Source organism: Solanum stenotomum, chromosome 1 (genome assembly GCF_019186545.1).
Source record: "Solanum stenotomum isolate F172 chromosome 1, ASM1918654v1, whole genome shotgun sequence".
Taxonomy (NCBI): Eukaryota; Viridiplantae; Streptophyta; class Magnoliopsida; order Solanales; family Solanaceae; genus Solanum; species Solanum stenotomum.
Window position 1 is genome coordinate 2990474 of NC_064282.1, and position 19513 is coordinate 3009986.

The 19513-nt window shown below is 30.9% G+C and overlaps 1 protein-coding gene and 1 long non-coding RNA gene across 2 annotated transcripts in view; both read right to left on the reverse strand.

The window, feature by feature from the left end:
* Positions 1–19513, reverse strand: part of LOC125865656 (3-hydroxyisobutyryl-CoA hydrolase 1-like) — a 39205-nt gene that overhangs the window by 2243 nt on the left and 17449 nt on the right. Inside the window, exons 9-14 of the mRNA XM_049545862.1 lie at positions 9450–9571; positions 9027–9087; positions 8804–8902; positions 8027–8128; positions 7919–7960; positions 7767–7826 (exon numbers count right to left, since the gene is read on the reverse strand). Coding sequence (XP_049401819.1) covers positions 7797–7826; positions 7919–7960; positions 8027–8128; positions 8804–8902; positions 9027–9087; positions 9450–9571 — 456 coding nt within the window. The 3' untranslated portion in view covers positions 7767–7796. The remainder of the gene's footprint in view (positions 1–7766; positions 7827–7918; positions 7961–8026; positions 8129–8803; positions 8903–9026; positions 9088–9449; positions 9572–19513) is intronic.
* LOC125865773 (uncharacterized) lies at positions 12255–14603 on the reverse strand. The gene is made up of 3 exons (XR_007446393.1): positions 14466–14603; positions 13311–13379; positions 12255–12300 (listed from the first exon to the last, which is right to left on the reverse strand). It is a non-coding gene; the product is annotated as an uncharacterized LOC125865773 (long non-coding RNA).

Sequence of the window (19513 nt, forward strand, 5' to 3'; positions counted from 1 at the left end):
CTCTGTTGAAAAACTGACCTATTTTGAATCCTATAATCTACTCCTCTTCTTGATGAATTTCCCATGTAATTTGGATTTTGAATTTTGAGAAGAAAAATGAGTTTGTTTAATCGTAGAAAGGAATACCTCTTGAGATAATATTGTAGGGTTTGTGATTTTGACAGCAATGTTACCCTAGTCAAATTCCTCTCAAAGATAACTTGATATATACTCCCTATATCGGCTAAATTCCCCCTCCAATTGCAGAGCAGCCACCCTAATTTTTCTTCCACAGGAACACTCTCCATGGAAAACAACTGTCAAGAATTCCGGAATTCTTGATCATGGAGTGAAATTCGAGTGGTCGGAATGGTAACTGTTAGCGCTTCTTCTCCTCTCTCTTAGAAAATGAGAAACTGGAAAATTATTATTATTAGTAATGTAAGCAACCAACTCAAATCTCAATTTTGTGTTCTTGTCCCCTACCATTTTTTCAACTGTCAAAATCTCCTCAATTCCTGAGAATTCACAATTTCACTTTCAAAGTTCCATTGGAGAGAGTCAACTGAACGGGAGGAAGGAAAGAGAAAATCAACAACGATTGGGAAAACGTCATCCATAGTAATCGACGGGTCGTGATGCCCTCGATCCGGATGACTGACCCGAACCCATCTGAGCATTCGGATCCGGACTCGGATTCGGATTCTACTGTTGCCCCTATGGTCAAAAGTGTGGATCTCACGCTACCTCTGTTATATGAGTTTTTTTTATTTTTATATAAATAATTATGATTTTTTTTTGTAAAATATAAATTTATCTATCTATATATATCTAAAATTGAATATAAAAAAAGGTGATGTGACACATTTCTATTACTACAACAAAAAAAAAATTAACGGCAATAAATATTAACAAAAAATGGTAAAGTCATTTATCGGCATTAGATCCAATATCGTTATAGGTTTTAAAAATATTTACAAAGAGTGCTAATTATATCTAACTATATTTAGCAATAATTAAACTATTATTGCTAATTAATTACCGATAAAGATCAATTTTGATGTAGTATATTCAACATCCTTATTTATCTTCTTTTTTTTTGGTCAATTTTTTTATTTTTTCATCCATTCATTCTTTTAATTTAATTATTTAAATAAATTTCAAATGACTCTCTCATCTCACGCAGTTAGATACATTAAATCAAATCTATTTGTACTAAAGTCTAAAACATTTTATTTTTTTATCAATAGTAATTATTCTACTTATTTCTAACATGTTTTCACCTCTTCATTCATGATTAGTTATCAATTTATGTAGAAACATGATTAGGCTGTCAAACAGTAAAACATGAAGAGGTTATAGTACATTTATCGTAAAGTATTTCCATTTAATCTAGATGATCCTATTTCGACAAGAATGTAACCAAAAAAAAAACTATAAAGTTGTTATGATATTTTTGTTGTATAATCCTCGATTTTATTTTTATTTTTATAGTTTTTCAGGAAAAAAATATATGATCTTTAATTATCGAATGCGATTTTTTGAAAACATCTAACATGATACAAATTTGGATTGATTGAGGTTGTGAATTGAATATTAGATGATAATAAGAAAAAATGAATTTCCAATGGCTATAAAAGGGTAAAATAAAAAAGTTAACAAAATAATTAAATATCATTTTCGTTATAGATTCTTTTTAAAAGAGAACAGGTAAAATATTTTAAGAACAGCTCAATTTCGAAAGGTATACTTGTTTTGTCATCTTACTTTGCAGTTTGCTCGTAAGAAGCTGAGAGCCACATAACATTGCATGTTTATATGCTATTTTTATGTAATTCAACAAGTAATATAATGAATGTATATGTTGTGAATCAAGTCGATTTTGTACGGGTTTATGTGTTAGAAGTGGTGAATACGGCTGATCTAGATGGGATTATTGGACTGAGCAAAATACTAGAGAGTTATTTGGGATTCAAACCTAATTATCAATCAGTTAAATAGGAATAGGGGTTAGACAGAAGAGTTATGTGTGTAGTGAAGAAACTATTTTTCCTCTCATCTTATTTCTATCTAGAGTCTTAACTTCTCATCATGGGCGGCTCAACAGATCTCGTGGCCTAAGGCAAAATCATATTAAGAGGCACTTAAATTTACTTTATTAAATTTATACACTAAAAGGAAAATCTATTTTCTACACAATAGATTAATCATTTAAGACAAAAAATATCAAATTTCACACAAAAAAGAAAAGAAAAGATGAAGAGTACAAAAAACAAAAGTGATGAATTATCGATGTTAAGCTTCAAAACTCAAATTGAAATTTTAATTTTGCTACCATCACAAATAAGAAAAAGAAAAGAACATACATAACTTAATAGTTGAAGTTTTGAACATGGATAGTAACAAAAATTACAAATTTCTGATCAATTTAAATGACATTATTCTTTTAAATGATATAATTCATTTCATTATAAGTAGCACTCATTGGTGAATATCTAAAACAAATTATAAAATTTTCATATAATATATTAAATTAAAAAGAAAAGGAAACTTGTGCATGAATATTTTTATGTTCGCGTAGTTTAAGAAAAGATTGAATTTTTTAAATTATGTTATCGAGATATATATATATATATATTAGTTCCTATGTAAAAAGGATAAAATTTAAAATTGAAAGTTAAAACAAATATATCAAATACTCTCAAACAAATAATAATAAAAAATATACAATAACAATTTTATTTATATAAATTATATTAATATATTAATATATAATAAAATTAATAATAATAATTTAAACAAATTTGGGCCTTCAAATTTTTGAGGCCTAAGGCAATGGCCTCACTGGCCAAGCCTTAGAGCCACCCCTGCTTCTCATCTCCATTTTTATCTCTATCTTTAGTTATTTGTTATTTCAGTACTTCTCTTTGCAGTTCAAGTGTTGTTATTATAATTTAGCTATCAACGATTATGTACAGAGTTCGTGTTGAGAATTCAGATATACTTGTTTTGTAATCTTACTTTGCTAGTAAGAATCATCTTACAATAGATCAACGTAGTAACCCATGATAAAATCATTAAGAAATATTTTGTGCGAAACACGAATAAATTCACTACTAATAGAACAACAAAGACACAAAGAAATGATCATTTGATAAGAATTAATCATTTGGAACAAGGAAACTAGCACTGCAGTAACCAAAATATAGTAAGATCATATTTGCCATACCATTTGCAAAGAAAGTGCATTCAACTTCTTTGGCCTATTTAATATGAATCTTCTAACACTTCCAGTCTCCTCCACCAAAACCTGAAAATCAAAATAACAGTTTAAAAGGGGGTTTAAATGCATTTGGCCGTTGGAACTAAAATAATTTCATTCGCTAGTTAATATACACTAATTATAGATAAAATATGTATATGATCATTAATATAATTATATTTGTCGACTATTATTTTAATAATTTGGTGCGTAACTATATAGTGTGTGAATAATAATTAACAAAGTGGAAGACTAAAAGTTGAGTGATGAGAGTAGAATAGGATTGCACCTCATCGGTTCCGCCATTGTTAGAAGAGGTTTGAGCCATAATGTTTTTAATTTTCTTTGAGACTCATTAAAATGGAGGAAAGTTAGTGAGAAGGCCCAAGTGTTGAATTTAAAGAAAAGAAAAAAAAAATACGTGGTCCTAATTTGATGACCCATTTATTTGTCCTAATGTAATTATAAGTATAGTATTTGGTTGCATAAGAGTAATTATATAGTTAAATTTAATTTTAAAATAAAAACAATAATTATAAAAAAATATGAAGTTTATAGTTGACAAATAAGTGCATCTTGCCTCTAGAGTCTTGTGTGATAAGAAGGTACCACCTAAACTAAAAAGTAAGTTTTTTACAGAATGGTGGTTAAATCGTTCTTGTTATATGGGGTAGAGAACTGGCTGGTTAAGGATTCACATCTACAGAGGAGTAATTTTTTTTGCACATTTTTTTCAATCCATGATCAAGTATGGCAATATAGTGCTTTTACATATTTTTGTTACTTAATGAATAAAGATCTACAAAGTCAGATCTTAATCAGAAAAGAAGGAATCTCCCTGAGTAATGATGAATCTTAGTAGCACATTAAGCAGAGGCATATCTAAGGGAGGGCACCGGGTTCACGTGAACCCATGGTCCCCTCCCGAGATCATATATAGTAGTGTTATATTTTAAAAAAATATTGAAATATAGATGTGTGAACCCACACTTGAAGTATCACATAATGCGATTATGATTGAGTGCACCTCTCTCCGCGAGGTTAGAAATTTGAATTTTATATTTATCTTGTTTTATTTTTCTTTCTAAAATTAGATAACACTTCTCTAAGTGGTAACTACTATATATATATATATATATATATATATATATATATATGAATTAATTTTAGACCTATAATTTTAAAATTTTAACGGTTTTCAGTAAATTAAAAACCAAAATGTCGAACCGATCAAATTTATATCATAAATCAACCTTTTTATAACAATGCACCCATCATCTCAAAATTCTGGATACGCCTCTGACATTAAGGTCTGGGGTTCACTTGGGCTTGTATATGTTAATTTGTAGGTTTGAAAGTTTTCGCCATTACAATTTCGACCAAATACTCAAAATCATTATTTGAGCGATTGTCTTTTTGTTCCCTTTATGACTTGAACTCACAAAGTTAGGGTTAGAGGTATTATAATTAGAAGGTGGTTATCACTCGAAGAACTCGTCTTGTCTGAATTAATTCATTTTAATCGTATGCTCTAAATAAATTACGATGAATTATATCACACACACGTCAACTGAGCGGTGGAGCCTTCACTAATCCAACTTGATTTTCTAATCACGTGATTTACACCCAAAGGGGAGATACATGTTCAATAATTGGTATTCCCTCTAGTAACTAATGTTCAAGAATTGTTTCAGATTAGGACAAATCAATTACAAAGACTTTTAAAAAGAAAAACACCTCTTCGTCCTTTTTTTTTCCTCTAAGTTTCCCGTTTTATGATATTTCTTGTCTTTATGAAATAAAGCAAACTTATTTTGACAATTTCTGGATATATTATATAGTCGCGTGTTTGTGTTTTTTCGTCTTTTGTTATATATATTTAGAGTGAATAAATATTTGAGTTTTTAGCTTGTTTTAAAAAGATTTCAGTCATTCAATTAAGTGAAAAAGGACAAATATTATCCCGAATTATCGTAAATGGTATGCAAATACCCTTTGTCAAACTTTTGGACATTGGTTCCCTTGCCGTCCAAAAACTAGAACATATATACCCTTTATACACGTGTCATAATCTTATCCACCGATCCGACATTTATCAACGGATAAGATTGTGCCACATGTCCATAATCTTCCGTTAGAGTGAAGGGCATATATGCTCTAGTTTTTTTACGGCAGGGGCACCAATATCCCAAAAGTATGACAGAGAGTATTCATAATATACTTCAATATATCTACTAATTTGGTTCCAAAGAATTCTATCTACATGACAAAATTCTAATCAGAATCACATATATTGTGCACTAAATCCTACTAATTAAAAACACCAATTCCAAAAGAAGTACTAGTAAATCAAATGAGCTAGCTGTGGTGAAGTATTGAAGTTGAACACAAAAAATTCAAAGCTTGGATCTACCGACAAATATAAAAGTCAAATAATAGCCTGACGTCTACATAGCACGAATCAAATTAAACTCCTTGAATTATAAAGCTGCCTAGTAATGGTTCCTTCTTCAACAGAAAATTAAATAAAAGAAGATATGGAGAAAAGCAAGTCGCACTTTGTGCTAGCTAGTTCATACTGCATTCCACGGAGCCTAGTTCACATCTTCAGGGCATAATGCATGTAACAGCTCTTGACTCCCCAAACAGGCCCTTGAAATCCCAAATTTTTCTGATTACTTAACGGAGTTCATGGGCAAATAAAAAAATAATTCTTCTAGGTCATGCCTTTGGTTTCTAAAGCCATGGAGACCTTCCCAGAAAAGATTATCATCAGTTGTTCGGTGGTCCAAATATCGATGCAACCACCGTCTACACTAAGGTACCAATTTTCCATATATATTCACAACCACCGTTTCGTTTGTTTACATGTTTGAAACTATATATATATATATATATGTATATACTTCATTATAGGCGTGATAGGTAAACTTGATAATTGTGTTACATACGAAAATGGACCACGTGATTTCGTTAGGCGAGTGCTCCTGAAAATAATCCCCTGGCTAAGGAATTTTTAAAATTGATGATTGATGTGAAAGAGATCCAGGGCTCTGACCATGATGTCTAAGCCCCAACAACTTTTTACTACTCTTCTGATCAGCATTGCCAACAGGTACAACTAAGTGCTATTAATTAAGAAGAATAAGGGGGACAGGCTTAAGGCTAGAATATTAAAACTTCAGTCAGTTCATATATTTGACCATTTATACGATGATCACAGGATCTTCCATACAAGTCCTAGTTAATTTGATATTTCAATCATTTTCTTTCGGTTGTTATTACCTTCCTTGTAATTTCAGTGTTTGGAATTGACACCAGTCAACGACTTCTATTTCCCTAATTACTGATTTTTTGTTCAAGACCAAACAGTTAAATCTCATCAATTGGGAGGAGTTGATACGGAAGAAAGTACGGAAAATACTTAGTCACATAAGTTGTAGAGAACTCTTTATAGCTACAGTCGTGTTAAGGATAGTACTGACACTATCCTTAAAGATATTTCATCCAAAGTTTATCCCTAGATTCGACAAACTTTTTCAATATAAAACTAGGAGCACTGAAACGGACAAAGATTAATCATTAAGAAAGAAAATCCTAACACTTTATAATATGTAGGAAGATTTTGTGTGGATCTCTGCACCCAAAAAAGAATTAAGGACTTAAAAATATATTAATCAAGAAAAGTTACCCTCAGAATGGTTAAGGTCTGATTATATATATAACTGACCACACAAGTTTTTTTAATGAAAGAGTTGTACACATCTAGCCAGCTATCGAAATTAGAAAAAGGAAAAATAAAAAGAGTAACACGAAACTTCCTTTTTTGTGGCATACCTCCCTTTTTGCTTAAAAATGGACTACTTAAAATTTTTCCATATTGTGCTCTCAAATAAATCACGAATCTACTTGCTTGAGGATTTTAATCAATTGTTACCAGCCATGAAGATATGCCTAATGGACGGCTTATAATTTCATAGGTTAGTTTGGAGTAAATATCTCAAAAAGTTATTCAATTACGACGAATTGTGCAGTTGTATCAATAAAATCACTACCACTCACCCAAATTTGTCAAAAAATATGACATGGCAAAATCTCAAGTATTTTGTAAGTTAAGTCATGCTGCTTGTGTTTCAAGACAGGAACCACATTTGCTTGTAAATCAGATAGTTCAGAGTAAGACTAGTACTAACACGGGCTGTACAATTTAATGGCAAAGTATTGTTAAGTGTTGCACAATCTACCCTTGTGCTTGAGGTTTGACATTTCAATTCAATGGCTTAAGTATCATGTAGTAATTTATCTTACCTTTGGCATTTATACAAAGGAGTGATGTGCATTTATTTGGTGTACCACTTTGCAATAATATTAATTGACACCTTCATAATGACCTAGAGAACAGAGAGCAACATGATGTAGAATATTGCAAGATCTTAAGAGGTCAATTTTAAAGCTTGGCAATTGCATATCGAGGTAAATTTGATCTTGGAGGCAGCTTTAGGTCTTCCCAATCTTTATCATCTACCTTGGAGAAGTAACGATCAACATCATCATCTCAAATTAGTTCCAGTCTGGAGGGCTCCCACTGAAAAATATGTGAAAAGACAAGCACAAGAATGAAAGAAGCCCTCAATATCTAAGTTTAGGATTATCCATGATCAAATGAATATACCGCACCTTAGGATTTCTATCCTTGTCGATGAGTATGGATCTGCATCCCTGCAGTAAAAGTTTAGTGTCAGTTTTGTAATGCAGTAGAATATGCTGAAAGACTGCATATTGTACCTCAACAACATCCTTGCTAAATTCTATCCTCGTCACATGACAAACCATCCTATACTCACGGACAAAGCAACTACCAACACCTTGCAGCCTCCCTTCCCTTATCTGGAACAGAAAAAGGAAACCAATATGAACAATCTGCAGATACTCAAGAACTCTCTAAGGAAAATGTTGGCCAAATCAAGGAATTAGGACCGTGTAGAAAGAGATTCAACATGTGGTTGTTGAGCCAGACATCATCATATTTTCTATTAGAAGAACTTGCATCACAACAATACTATTCTAGTATCAACTTTTAAAAAACAAAATAAATAATCTTAATCCAAGCATAAAATTGTGATCTACCAATGTTGTTAATATGGTACCATCTCATCAGACTGCAAAATCTGTATGGATATGATTATATGAATAAGGAATATGATTTCAGTATTCATCTTCCAACTCTTTCCATGATGCACAAAGTTTCAACAGTAGTGCACATAAGTACCCATAGTTCACTGGATTATGTTGAATTTTAACATTAAAGAAAGTCTGCTATCCTTATTGGCTTAATACTATCATAAAAGAACTGCATTAAAACCTTATCCTTCAGGGTCAATTTTATGCATTAACCTCCCCAATATCAAACCAAGCTAAATATCTTTCCTCAAATTATCAACCAGAGATATGATGTTTACAGTCTTTCTTCCTACAAGACCAATATCTTATCAACCTGAAGAAAGAATCGTACAAAAGTTCAGGTAACAAAGTAATGGCATCACAAGGTAGCAATTGACTTACTGATCTCAAGGAAATTTTAAGGCTTGTAGGGGATGCTTTCTTCAGCGACTGAATGGTTGAAGAGATCCAGTCATCCTTCCTGTCCAAAGCCTCACTTTCCTATAAAAAAATCATGTGAAGTTCTTGCACAGTATTTTAGTAACTTGTATCAGAATTTTACAAAGTAATTTCACCACAGAAAAAAAGAGAACACATCAAATGATCATTCATCTCCCAAACTTACAAGAGTAGATATGATTTCTTCGATCGTCCTTCGAGAGAACCAGCGATTAATAATCTTCATCCTACACGCATAAATACCATTGAGAAAGAGGTCATGAAATTCCAAAGACTACAGGTTTGTTTTAATTGAACAGAATTTCCCTAGAGACAATGGTAACTTTGGAATGCTATCCATAATCTTAAGCTTCTAATGGTGATATAAAGTAGAGGAAAAATAGTCTTACAACAACAGGAAGAAAAATAATATGAGAGAAATATAAAAATGAAGAGCATAGACGATGACTTCTGTGATATGTCATCAATAACATGCTCTCTAATAAGTTCAAACAATCACCTCTAGGCACTGGGACTGTGTTTAGAAAGTAAGCTTCCAATAAATCAGCAAGAACACAAACATCATAATAGAGATACTAAATGAACTCACCTGTGATAAGGACTTTCTTCTTTCAACTTTGGTATGTGGGAGAAGCAACTTATGATAGCAGATATAGCATCTGGATCACTCGAATTGACTTTAACTAGTGCTTGTTCTAAACGTAGCAATTTCTGTGAACAGAAGGAAGAGACAAAGGATTCAAATTAGATCAGAGAGGGGAGGAATAAACAAATAAACAAATATTATGCAATTTGACGTATATCGAGATCAATGAACCGCATTTTAGATGTGCCAATACAACTCAGGAAAGGCTTTCGACACCCCAAATGCAAATTAGAGCTCAAAAATCCACTAGTGGCTAGATCAAGATTCCACAAATCCATCTAAGAACCATTTCAAGCATGGTTGACAAAATCCAAATTCCTACAAGCATGTTTAGATTGGAACTGCAGGGGAAGATAATTTAGAAATCACAGAGAATTTTCCAAGTACTTTGAAGTCATATTTATGGGTAACCAATTACCGTAAAAAATAATACTCAACGTCCGCACTGTACAGTTTTTTTTTATGACTGTGGTGTCTGGGCCAACTTTCGCACATTTCAGCTAATTCCACAGCAACAAGTACCAGGTAACTCTATCCACCAAGGGTCGGACAGATTGTTTTTTGTCTCCCCTGAGTTTTGAATCTGACACCTCAGGGTTCTCAACCACTTCATTGACCACTAGGCCACACTCAATGTGCACATTGTACTCTTCATAATACATTTATAAAGCTCTAATAATTAATGTAATTACTATTTAGGAAAAAAAAAAACAGCAGAAGATTAATTATCACAGGCATGAAACTACTGAACTTGCTGCTGCCACAGCCAAACTAAGTAGAACAATTTTGCAGCTAACAGCATAGCAAACTGGAGGTTTAACATTGAGCACATACCTTATCTATCATACATTGGCTAAAGTGCACACTCAAAATTAAGAATCATGGTCCCAATTAGATGAGATGAAACGTCTTAATAGAACGTAACTAAAATTTATAAAACCTATATAGCAAATGGCAGATAAGAGTACCGTCTTAGCACCATAAGCCTGGAATCTTCAGATAGACAGTGGATTGGCAATTTAGTTATCACATGCAAAGGGGGCAACATCAGTGTTGCCACTATTATAACATACTGATCAGCTTACACATATTAGTAATAGAAACCTAATTGATTTCCTATAGAAGCAATTGTAAATGGGAAGAACATGCTGAAAATTGAGGTAGTATACATTCGATGATACAAAGTGGGTTGCAAGACCTAAAATATAAACTAACAGACATTTAAATTTAAACAGAGTATACTCCTCGTATAGCTAACGACATTATTGTAGCAAATCAACAGTAACAGAAGCAATATTCAACACTCCTTTGCTTCAGCTACAATCTATAAACGTTGTTCCTCCTCAATTTTTTGCTTCTGCTTTTTGTGCTTGACGATTGCACACTTTTGTAACATGACTTGATCGTTTGCAGTTTCCACATATTGCATCAGGTCTTCACCAACAACACTTTTCTAGTGGTATTTCCTGTTGCAGTATTTGCAAAGAGGATACTTGATCCTTTTTTTTGTTTTGTACATAAAAAGCACCCTGAGTAACCTTGTCTAGTCTGAAGGCTCTTTGTTGCTCTTGTATTTGAAGAGCACTTATTGGTTCTACTAAAGAGATGGTAGGGAGATCTTCAGACTCTTCTGGGGAAGAGATTTTAGACTCGAATCTCTCGAGAATTGTAACAAGAACTTTTTAAATTATCATGTCATCTTTGAAATGCTCGTCAAGCTATCCACACTAGTGAATCCATTTTACTTTGATTTATGTGGATTGATCCTAGCTGAAGGAGTAACTGACAGAAACCCAATCATTTAAAAGTTCACCCGCCAGCCTGAATTTGAATTAAACTCTGTACAACTTCATCTTTGTTATTGCAGCAACTAAACAGATTATGGATTTTTCCTTTCAAGCAATCATCACCAGCCAAAGAACAGTCTAGAATCTGATCTTGTTTCCATTCCCCATCTACAATCTATTACACTGCTTGAACTCTTCCCATAGTTTACAGATTTCTTTCCGAACTGCTCATCTAGTGGGCAAACTTTTAAAATGGGATCCAGCCTTGTCTGCTACCATAAATGGTTTCAGTTATTTTAACCCAGACTGCTCCTTCATCCCTGCTAAATCTCCAGCGCCACTTGAATAACCAAGGTTAGGTCCTATTCCTCCTATTTCCTGAAACAAGAAATCCCTTTTCATACAAAATGGATTTTTATACAATACAAAATGTAGGTAGGTTTGGGTTTCCAACCCAAATATTGTCCATATCCAGTGCACGTGCCTTGAAGAGCACCTCGACTATTCCACTGAAACCTGCTATCTCCCACCAACACATGTACGTACTCAGTAACTCTTCCCTCCGAGGTTTAGACAGACGGGAGTGGCAAGGCTTAGACAGATGTAAACAAGTCACTACTATTTTTTGCCTCTGCTTGGAATTGAACCCAAGACTTCATTATTCTCCTCTCACTTTATTGACCACTAGGTCACACCCTTGAGTGCACACTTATTGGTACTATGTGTTGATTGCTAAAAAAATAACGTCTTGGGAAATTGAGAAACAAGATGGAGTTGCCAGGTTAAGAGCAAAACTAGTACAAAGAAATGGACTTGGATAATATCTGAGCTTATGTGATTGAAAGAAATTACTTGAGGAGTTAAACTTCAGGTTATGGATCTAATTTAAATACCATCTATAGATTGTATTTGACAAGATATTACCAACTTAGCAAATACGTACCCTGGTGAATATCATGATAAAAAGCTGAAACATCACCACCAGCACAAAAAGCCCTTCCGTGTCCCTGGATAATATTGATACAAAAAACTTAGTAACATTTCTTGACTGCCATTGAGATATCTCTGCATTTATATTTGTACTATATACAGGGGCTCTAACAGAACTTTGCAGCATACAACCAGAGCTCGTGACAAACTATAAAACATAAAACTACATGAAAGAAAGTAAACCAATACGTTCCCTTTCATCCGAACTACCAAATGATTTGATGAAGGTATCCAGATAAGCTTCTTTGTACTTATTTTGGATCTTACTTCAATCCAGTAAGTTTGCAGGGTCCTACAGGCAAGAATAACTACTTAATACTCCCTCCATTCACTTTTACTTGTCTACTATTCCAAAAAAATCTTTCATTTTTACTTGTCACTTTTAACATATCAATTATATTTCTCATGCTTTACCCTTAACATTAATAACTAATTTCCTAAATCATTTTTCAAGACATAATACTAAACATCAATTAATAAGGGTAGTGTGGTAAAATAGTCATGTCAATCATAATTTTCTTAATGGGTGTGCCAAGTCCAAATGTGACAAGTAAAAGGGAACATAGGGAGTACTTTCTAATAGACTTTCTTGATTATATTTCAACAAAACCATTTTGGTGAACTGTTTTTTGATAATGTGGATTGTTCTGATTGCCAAGAAACATAAGACTAATATATTCCGAGGAGAGAAATAGGTGTGATCATACAAGTGTTGGTCAGAACCAGTGAGATACCAAAGAGAGGTAGCTGATTGGCCAGCTTTGTCCTTACAGAGAAAATGTAGCCAAAGCTATGTCGAGAAGATCTTTCTTCCCAGTGTCGAGAGATGAGACAGGGAACAAACTGAAGTTCTTCAATAAAGAAATAAGATTTGAATAGATAAACTCAAAATCAATGCAACTCTGCCTGCATGTATTTTAATTTCTAAATATTTTTGTAGGCAAAATCCGGCATCAAGTTTCCCTCATGTTAAGCTATGACGGGAAATTTTAATTATCACAGAAGATCCTCCTACTGTTGAAAATACCTTTAGTATTATCATCTTCACGTTAGAATCTTCTTCACTGGCATATAGAAGTTCCGTAAGCCGAGATATCTGGACAAACGAATAAGTTTGAGGAAATAGTTATCACTTATAACATGTCATCATACGTCAAATCAATTTCATTAGGAAACCAGAAATTTACTCAAATGTCATGTGACACGAGGATTGTATGACTAAAAAGCTCTAATAAGAATAACCTATGCCATATAATTGCATGAGAATACAAAACCCGAATCCAATATCAAATTAGTGTTCTAGCTATCATTTTCATGAGTAAGCAACAGATTCATGCTTGCTTTTCAAGTTCCATAGTGATTCAATGTCACTAGGTACCCTTTTTTCTTTCTTTTAATAATAAAAATATGGTTTATAGGCAAACCAAAAAGCAAAACATCATTAGACCTACTTGATGAAGATTATATAACAAAGTTCCATTCTTCTGTCAAACTCCGTTAGAAAACTAACAAACCACATCATGTGCAAGTCTTGTGACTCCAAAAGCTCCGGTCCCCCAAATCAGTCCACCCATTGTTTTCTTTTTTCTTCTACTTCCTCCATTTTCCCCAGACTTGAGCGTTATGATCTTAAACTAAAGATATATTTAACTTATCAAAACACTCGCGATCTTAACATGTCAAAATTAAAGATTTGTCAAAATAGGAGAGAGGGTTGTCTTTTAAACGTAATACTAATAAATCTAAACAAAGGTTGTTTAAGATAAATGCTTTTAAAAACGATCTAAGAAAAAACTGATACGCCTTGCAATTGGTCTAAAAGATAAAATCGATACGCCTTGCAATTGGTCTAAAAGATCATCTATTCGAAGCAATGGGTACTTGTTTCGAATGGTGACCCTATTCAATTGATAGTAATATATACACATCCTCATACTACCATTCTTTTGTTCTTAACAAACAAAACTAGAGCACCCCACATTGAAACACNAAGAAAACATAGTCCTTCCTAAAAGAAACCAACTCAAATAATGTAATAGCCAAACTTAGTTGGGCAATCTTTTTGAAAAATAGTGAACTGGCAATTCTCCAAAATTCAGAATTTTAAAAGCAATGGTGAGAGTTACGACCACATTGATACGAATAGGCAATAGCCAGCCAGAGTAATTTTAGGATTGCTTACATAGAAATCGCCGCTCGTGATGCCATTGATCGGAACCCTAGATCCGGATTACGACCCGGACGATCAACAAAACGACCTATTGAATCCTAACCCGAACCCATCTGAGGATTCGGATTCGGGAAACCGTTTACTCTTTCTGGTTACTTATTATATAGGGGGAAATATTAATACTAAAGTTTGTTTGGATAAATTCCCAATTTTGACTTATAGTTACAAGTCGGGGTGTTAATGGTACGGTTTGGTCGGTTATTTTTAAAAAATTATTCCATCTCAATTTTTTGAGTATTTTAGAATATATAACTAAAATTAAATTTTTTAAAATCATCTCAATCATATCGGTTTCTCTTCGGTATCTGTACGATTCGGTTAATTTTCAAATTTTTTTACTTTTAAAATATCACCTCAAAATATACTACTATTAAAATATTTCTTTCGCAAATATGTTCTTGAAGAAACACTTTAATTCTTCACCAATAAGGCAAGAATGTAAATCTGTATTGTCGTATTGTTTGATTTTAAATATTTAATAGAGTGTTTGCATATGTTTTGTTGTATTGCTTGATAAAGTATCTATTATAGTATCTTTTAATTTTAAACTTAATTAAGTAAATGCTAATTAAAGAACAAAAACCCAAAGTCGTCTAATTACCAGAGGCCTAGGACCTAGGTTATATTTATATTTGAAAAATGTTATAAAACATTTTATATATAAAATTTAACATGTTGTTAATATACAAAATATATTTACAATTATTTGGTTCGATTCAGAATTTTTTTGGTTTTTTTCATAAATTAAAATAACCATCCCAATTGATCGGGACGGTTATACACTTTAATAAAACTTCACGATTTTATTGAAAAAAAACATAAATCTGTTCGATTCAATTAGGTTCAATCGGTTTTCATACTCTTTTGACACCCCTAATTACAAGTCATAGGTTAGAAATTTTTATTTTGGCTTAAACAAGTGTTATAAAGTAATTTTATTTTAATTTTATCTTAAAGTATTTAAAAGCTTTTTTTTCTTCTTAAACACATATTTTTTTCTTTTTGAAGTTGTGATTTTTAGAATTTAAATTGTGTTTTGGTATGCATTTCCACTAAGAAAAAAATAAAAAAAAAATTGAGTGAAGATAGTCTCTTTTTTTTTGAAGATCCTAATAAAAGAGTTTATCTTTGATTTTTCAATAAAAATGAGTTTTCACCCTTTTTCATTAGAAAATTTGAAGTTGTAAGAAAGAGTCATTAAAAATTCCATGGCTAGATATATTGAAGATAATTTTTTTTAAAGTTACTCTCTAAATATTTGATCAAACTCTAGTTAATATTCTATCTATTTCAAAATAAATTGTGATATTAGCTCGGATACCTTCCTTAAGAAAATTATTCATTTATAGGAAAATGTCAATTTTTACTAAGTAACTTTAATATATATACATGCCTTCGATATTATTACATCGGCTTAAGTTGCTTATCTTCGATATATATAATTTCACTTGCATTAATTAGTTTTCTTTAGTTGAGTATCGTATTAACAATATGTTATTTAAAATTTATGTTATTGGCAACCAACATTCTTCATCTATTCATATATAGTTTTATCTATTCAAGTAAATGACCTCTTCATCTCATAAAATATTTTTTGTATTATTAATTAAAAGCACGAATGTCTTTCAAGAAATATTATTTTTCTTATTCTTTAAAAATAAATTTTATATTGAACATAAATGTAATTTAATAATTTACTATGACAATTTGGACTTTTAAAAAGTAACTAATTTTTTTGTCATTAACTCTTTTTAGAACTATATAAGAAGTCTTAAAATTTATAAATTTACAACTTCATTATTGATGGCGACTTGACTGAAATGATTCGACTTAGAACTGACATCTAAGCCCTTAAAATTTGATTCTGACATAATAAATTTACTCTTTCTAGGATTAGATTAGTACTATAGTGCTTCTTTCACACAATTTTTGCTACTTTACGATATAAAGAAATAAATAACATATCAATGGATAAAATGCATACAAAAAACTTTGATTGCGCTCAAGTACTTTGCCGTTGTGCTTAATAATATGAGATACACATTATATTTGCTTTTTTTTTATAAATATTTATTATTACTTAACGAGTTATATACATTAAATTAATGCTCTTTTAATTCATATTAAATGAATTGTTGAGGTTTTGATTAAATGAATTATTGAGGTTTTGTTGGGTTATGAAGGGTGATTAGGGCGTCATGCGAAAACTTCCAATTTGCAAATCATATGGTTGATAAATCAGATAACAAAAAACTTATACTAAAAATCAAAATATTATTATATCAAAACTAATATAAAAAAAAACATTGAAATTTTAGAGAGAATAAATCTCCCCATAAACAAAAGTCTTAAACGACTACATTGTGGATGTTATTGTTGTTGTGTTAGAAGAAACAAACCTATATTTATAGAGTCTTAAAACTTTTCCTACTAGAAAAGGAGTCCTAAAAGGAGAGAATAAATCAAATATGAAAGAATATTATATTCTCCTTCAGGAAAAGTAAAAACATTTATGTTAATGTTTTGTCTTTTCTTTTAGAAAAAAATAAATTTAAAATAAGGTAAGAAAATCAGGACAAAACCCTAACAGTTTTGACACATTCTTTAAAAAGAAATATTTAAAGACATAAATATGAAAAAAGTTTCTAACAATTCATTAAATATAAATTATAGGGAGGGAGTACCTTGAAAAAAATGTAGTTTTTAAATACTCCTATATATATTTTTTTAATTATATAAAAAATTATTATTTAATTAGGGATCAAATTTAAAATATATTATTAATATCTTCTTAATTATGTAATACGCCACTTATTTTAAAACAGAGAATATCATGTTTGGCATACCATTTGAACAGAAAGTGCATTCAACTGCTTTGGCCTATTTAATATGAATGTTCTAACACTTCCGATCTCCTCCACCAAAACCTGACAACCAAAAATAACAGTTAAATAAAGGGGGTTTTTAATTTGTCGGTCCACATAAAATCATTTCATTCGCTAGCTAAATTATGTATATTATTATTCATATAAATATATATAAATATATATATTTATTGATTATTATTTTAATGATTTGATAAACGGCTATACCATGTAAAAAGAAAAAGAAAAAGGGTTGCATAAAGATAACCATGAAGAAATAGAACTCACCTAAACTAAATATTATTTACTTCCGACTGGAATAGATATGTAAAAATGAAAATCATCAAATTAACTGATTTAAATAACAAAGTAGAAGACGAAAAGTTGAGTAATTAAGCAGAATAGGATTGCACCTGATCGGTTCCGCCATTGTTAGAAGAAGTAGTGTTAGGCATGATGGCTCTCAGCTTCTTTAGGAATTCAGACAACGGGGAGGAAAATGAGTGAGAAGATTATGTAAGTGTTGATATTTTAAAAAAATAATGATAAGGGGTCCTTTTTTTCTATTTTATTTATTTTTACTCACTAATATTATTTTCGTTACTTTTAATTGTCTATTATATTTTTTAAAAAAACACATTTTTCATTTTAGCAAATCCAGTGAAAGAACCAAAAAGATGGAACTGAAGGTGTTTACTATCCGAGCTAATTCCTCTTGACAACTATACTCTAAGGACGTGTTTGGAAAGTCACCATGATAATTAAATTTGGTGTAATTGGGTATAATTACATTATCTGGTTTGTTTGATTGACTAGGTAATTACTTGGTTAACAGGTAATTGAGTGTAATTGACCGATGTAATTACACTTTCCAATTTTCAGGGAGGGACTGTGGATTACCGGTAATTACATGGTGTAATTACAAGCTGACTACTTTTAAATTTCAACTTTTATTTCCATTTTTATCTCTATTATTTTAAATTCTTTTTTTATTATTGTTCTAAAAATTTCTAATTTTTTTTATTTTTATTATTTATATTTAATTTCCTTCTCATTATCAACCTTCACTTCATATGATTCCATGCAATCTTTCGTATTATCTATTTTTATGTCATGCTTGTTTTTTATTGGCATAAGTTTGATAGTATTCTAATTTTTAAATTAAAGTAGAATTCATTGTTGAGTATAACTTATGTTTTTCTTTTCTTTTAAATCATATTTATGTATTAAGAAATTTGACATAATACTAATTTGTTTTCAATTTAGAACTTATGTTATATTGCCAGTTTCATTTGTTTTAGTAATATTGACTTGAGAGTCCACATTGCAAGTCATTTATTTTTTATTTAGACTTGATAGATTATCTTTTTGTCAAATATTTTAATAATTTATGAAATTTTATTTATAATATTAATCTTTTTGTTAAACATGCATTTCATGATGTTTATAGAAATCTTGTACTTTTAATTGTTATGATTAATTCAATTGAAATATACTAATTGGAAAAATATAATATGCTTATTAATTAATATATTTTCAAAAGACAATATATATCTTAAATATTTAATTGAATATCATTTATAAAGTTTCTTATTTGTCTAATATAAATTTTAAATAATTAACTTTTATTTATAAAATTCAATATAATCTTATAATTGCAACTGTACATCCAAACAATACATTTTGTAATTACACTATAATTACATTGTGGCAAACAAACAGATCAGTGTAAGCTGATAATTACTACCCTAGTAATTACACCAATTTCAATTACTTGGTGACTTTCCAAACAGACCCTACTTTATTTGGATATTAGGATGAAATATGTATTTCATTAACTATTTTTTTAAAGAAGTGTAAAATCTACTCCCTCTGTCCAACTATACTTGTCATTTATTTGACTTTGTACACTTCTTAAGAAACAATAAATAGAAATGTAATTTTACTATATCACCCTTTGAGTATAATAAATACTCTCCCTAATTACTTGTCCACTTTTCCTTTTTTAGTTGTCCCAAATTACTTGTCCATTTTGACAAATCAAGAAAGGACAAAAACTTTTTACCGTTCATACCCTCAATTAATTACTTAGAAAAATGTAGAATTTCATGAAAACTTAAATTTAAATCATTCACT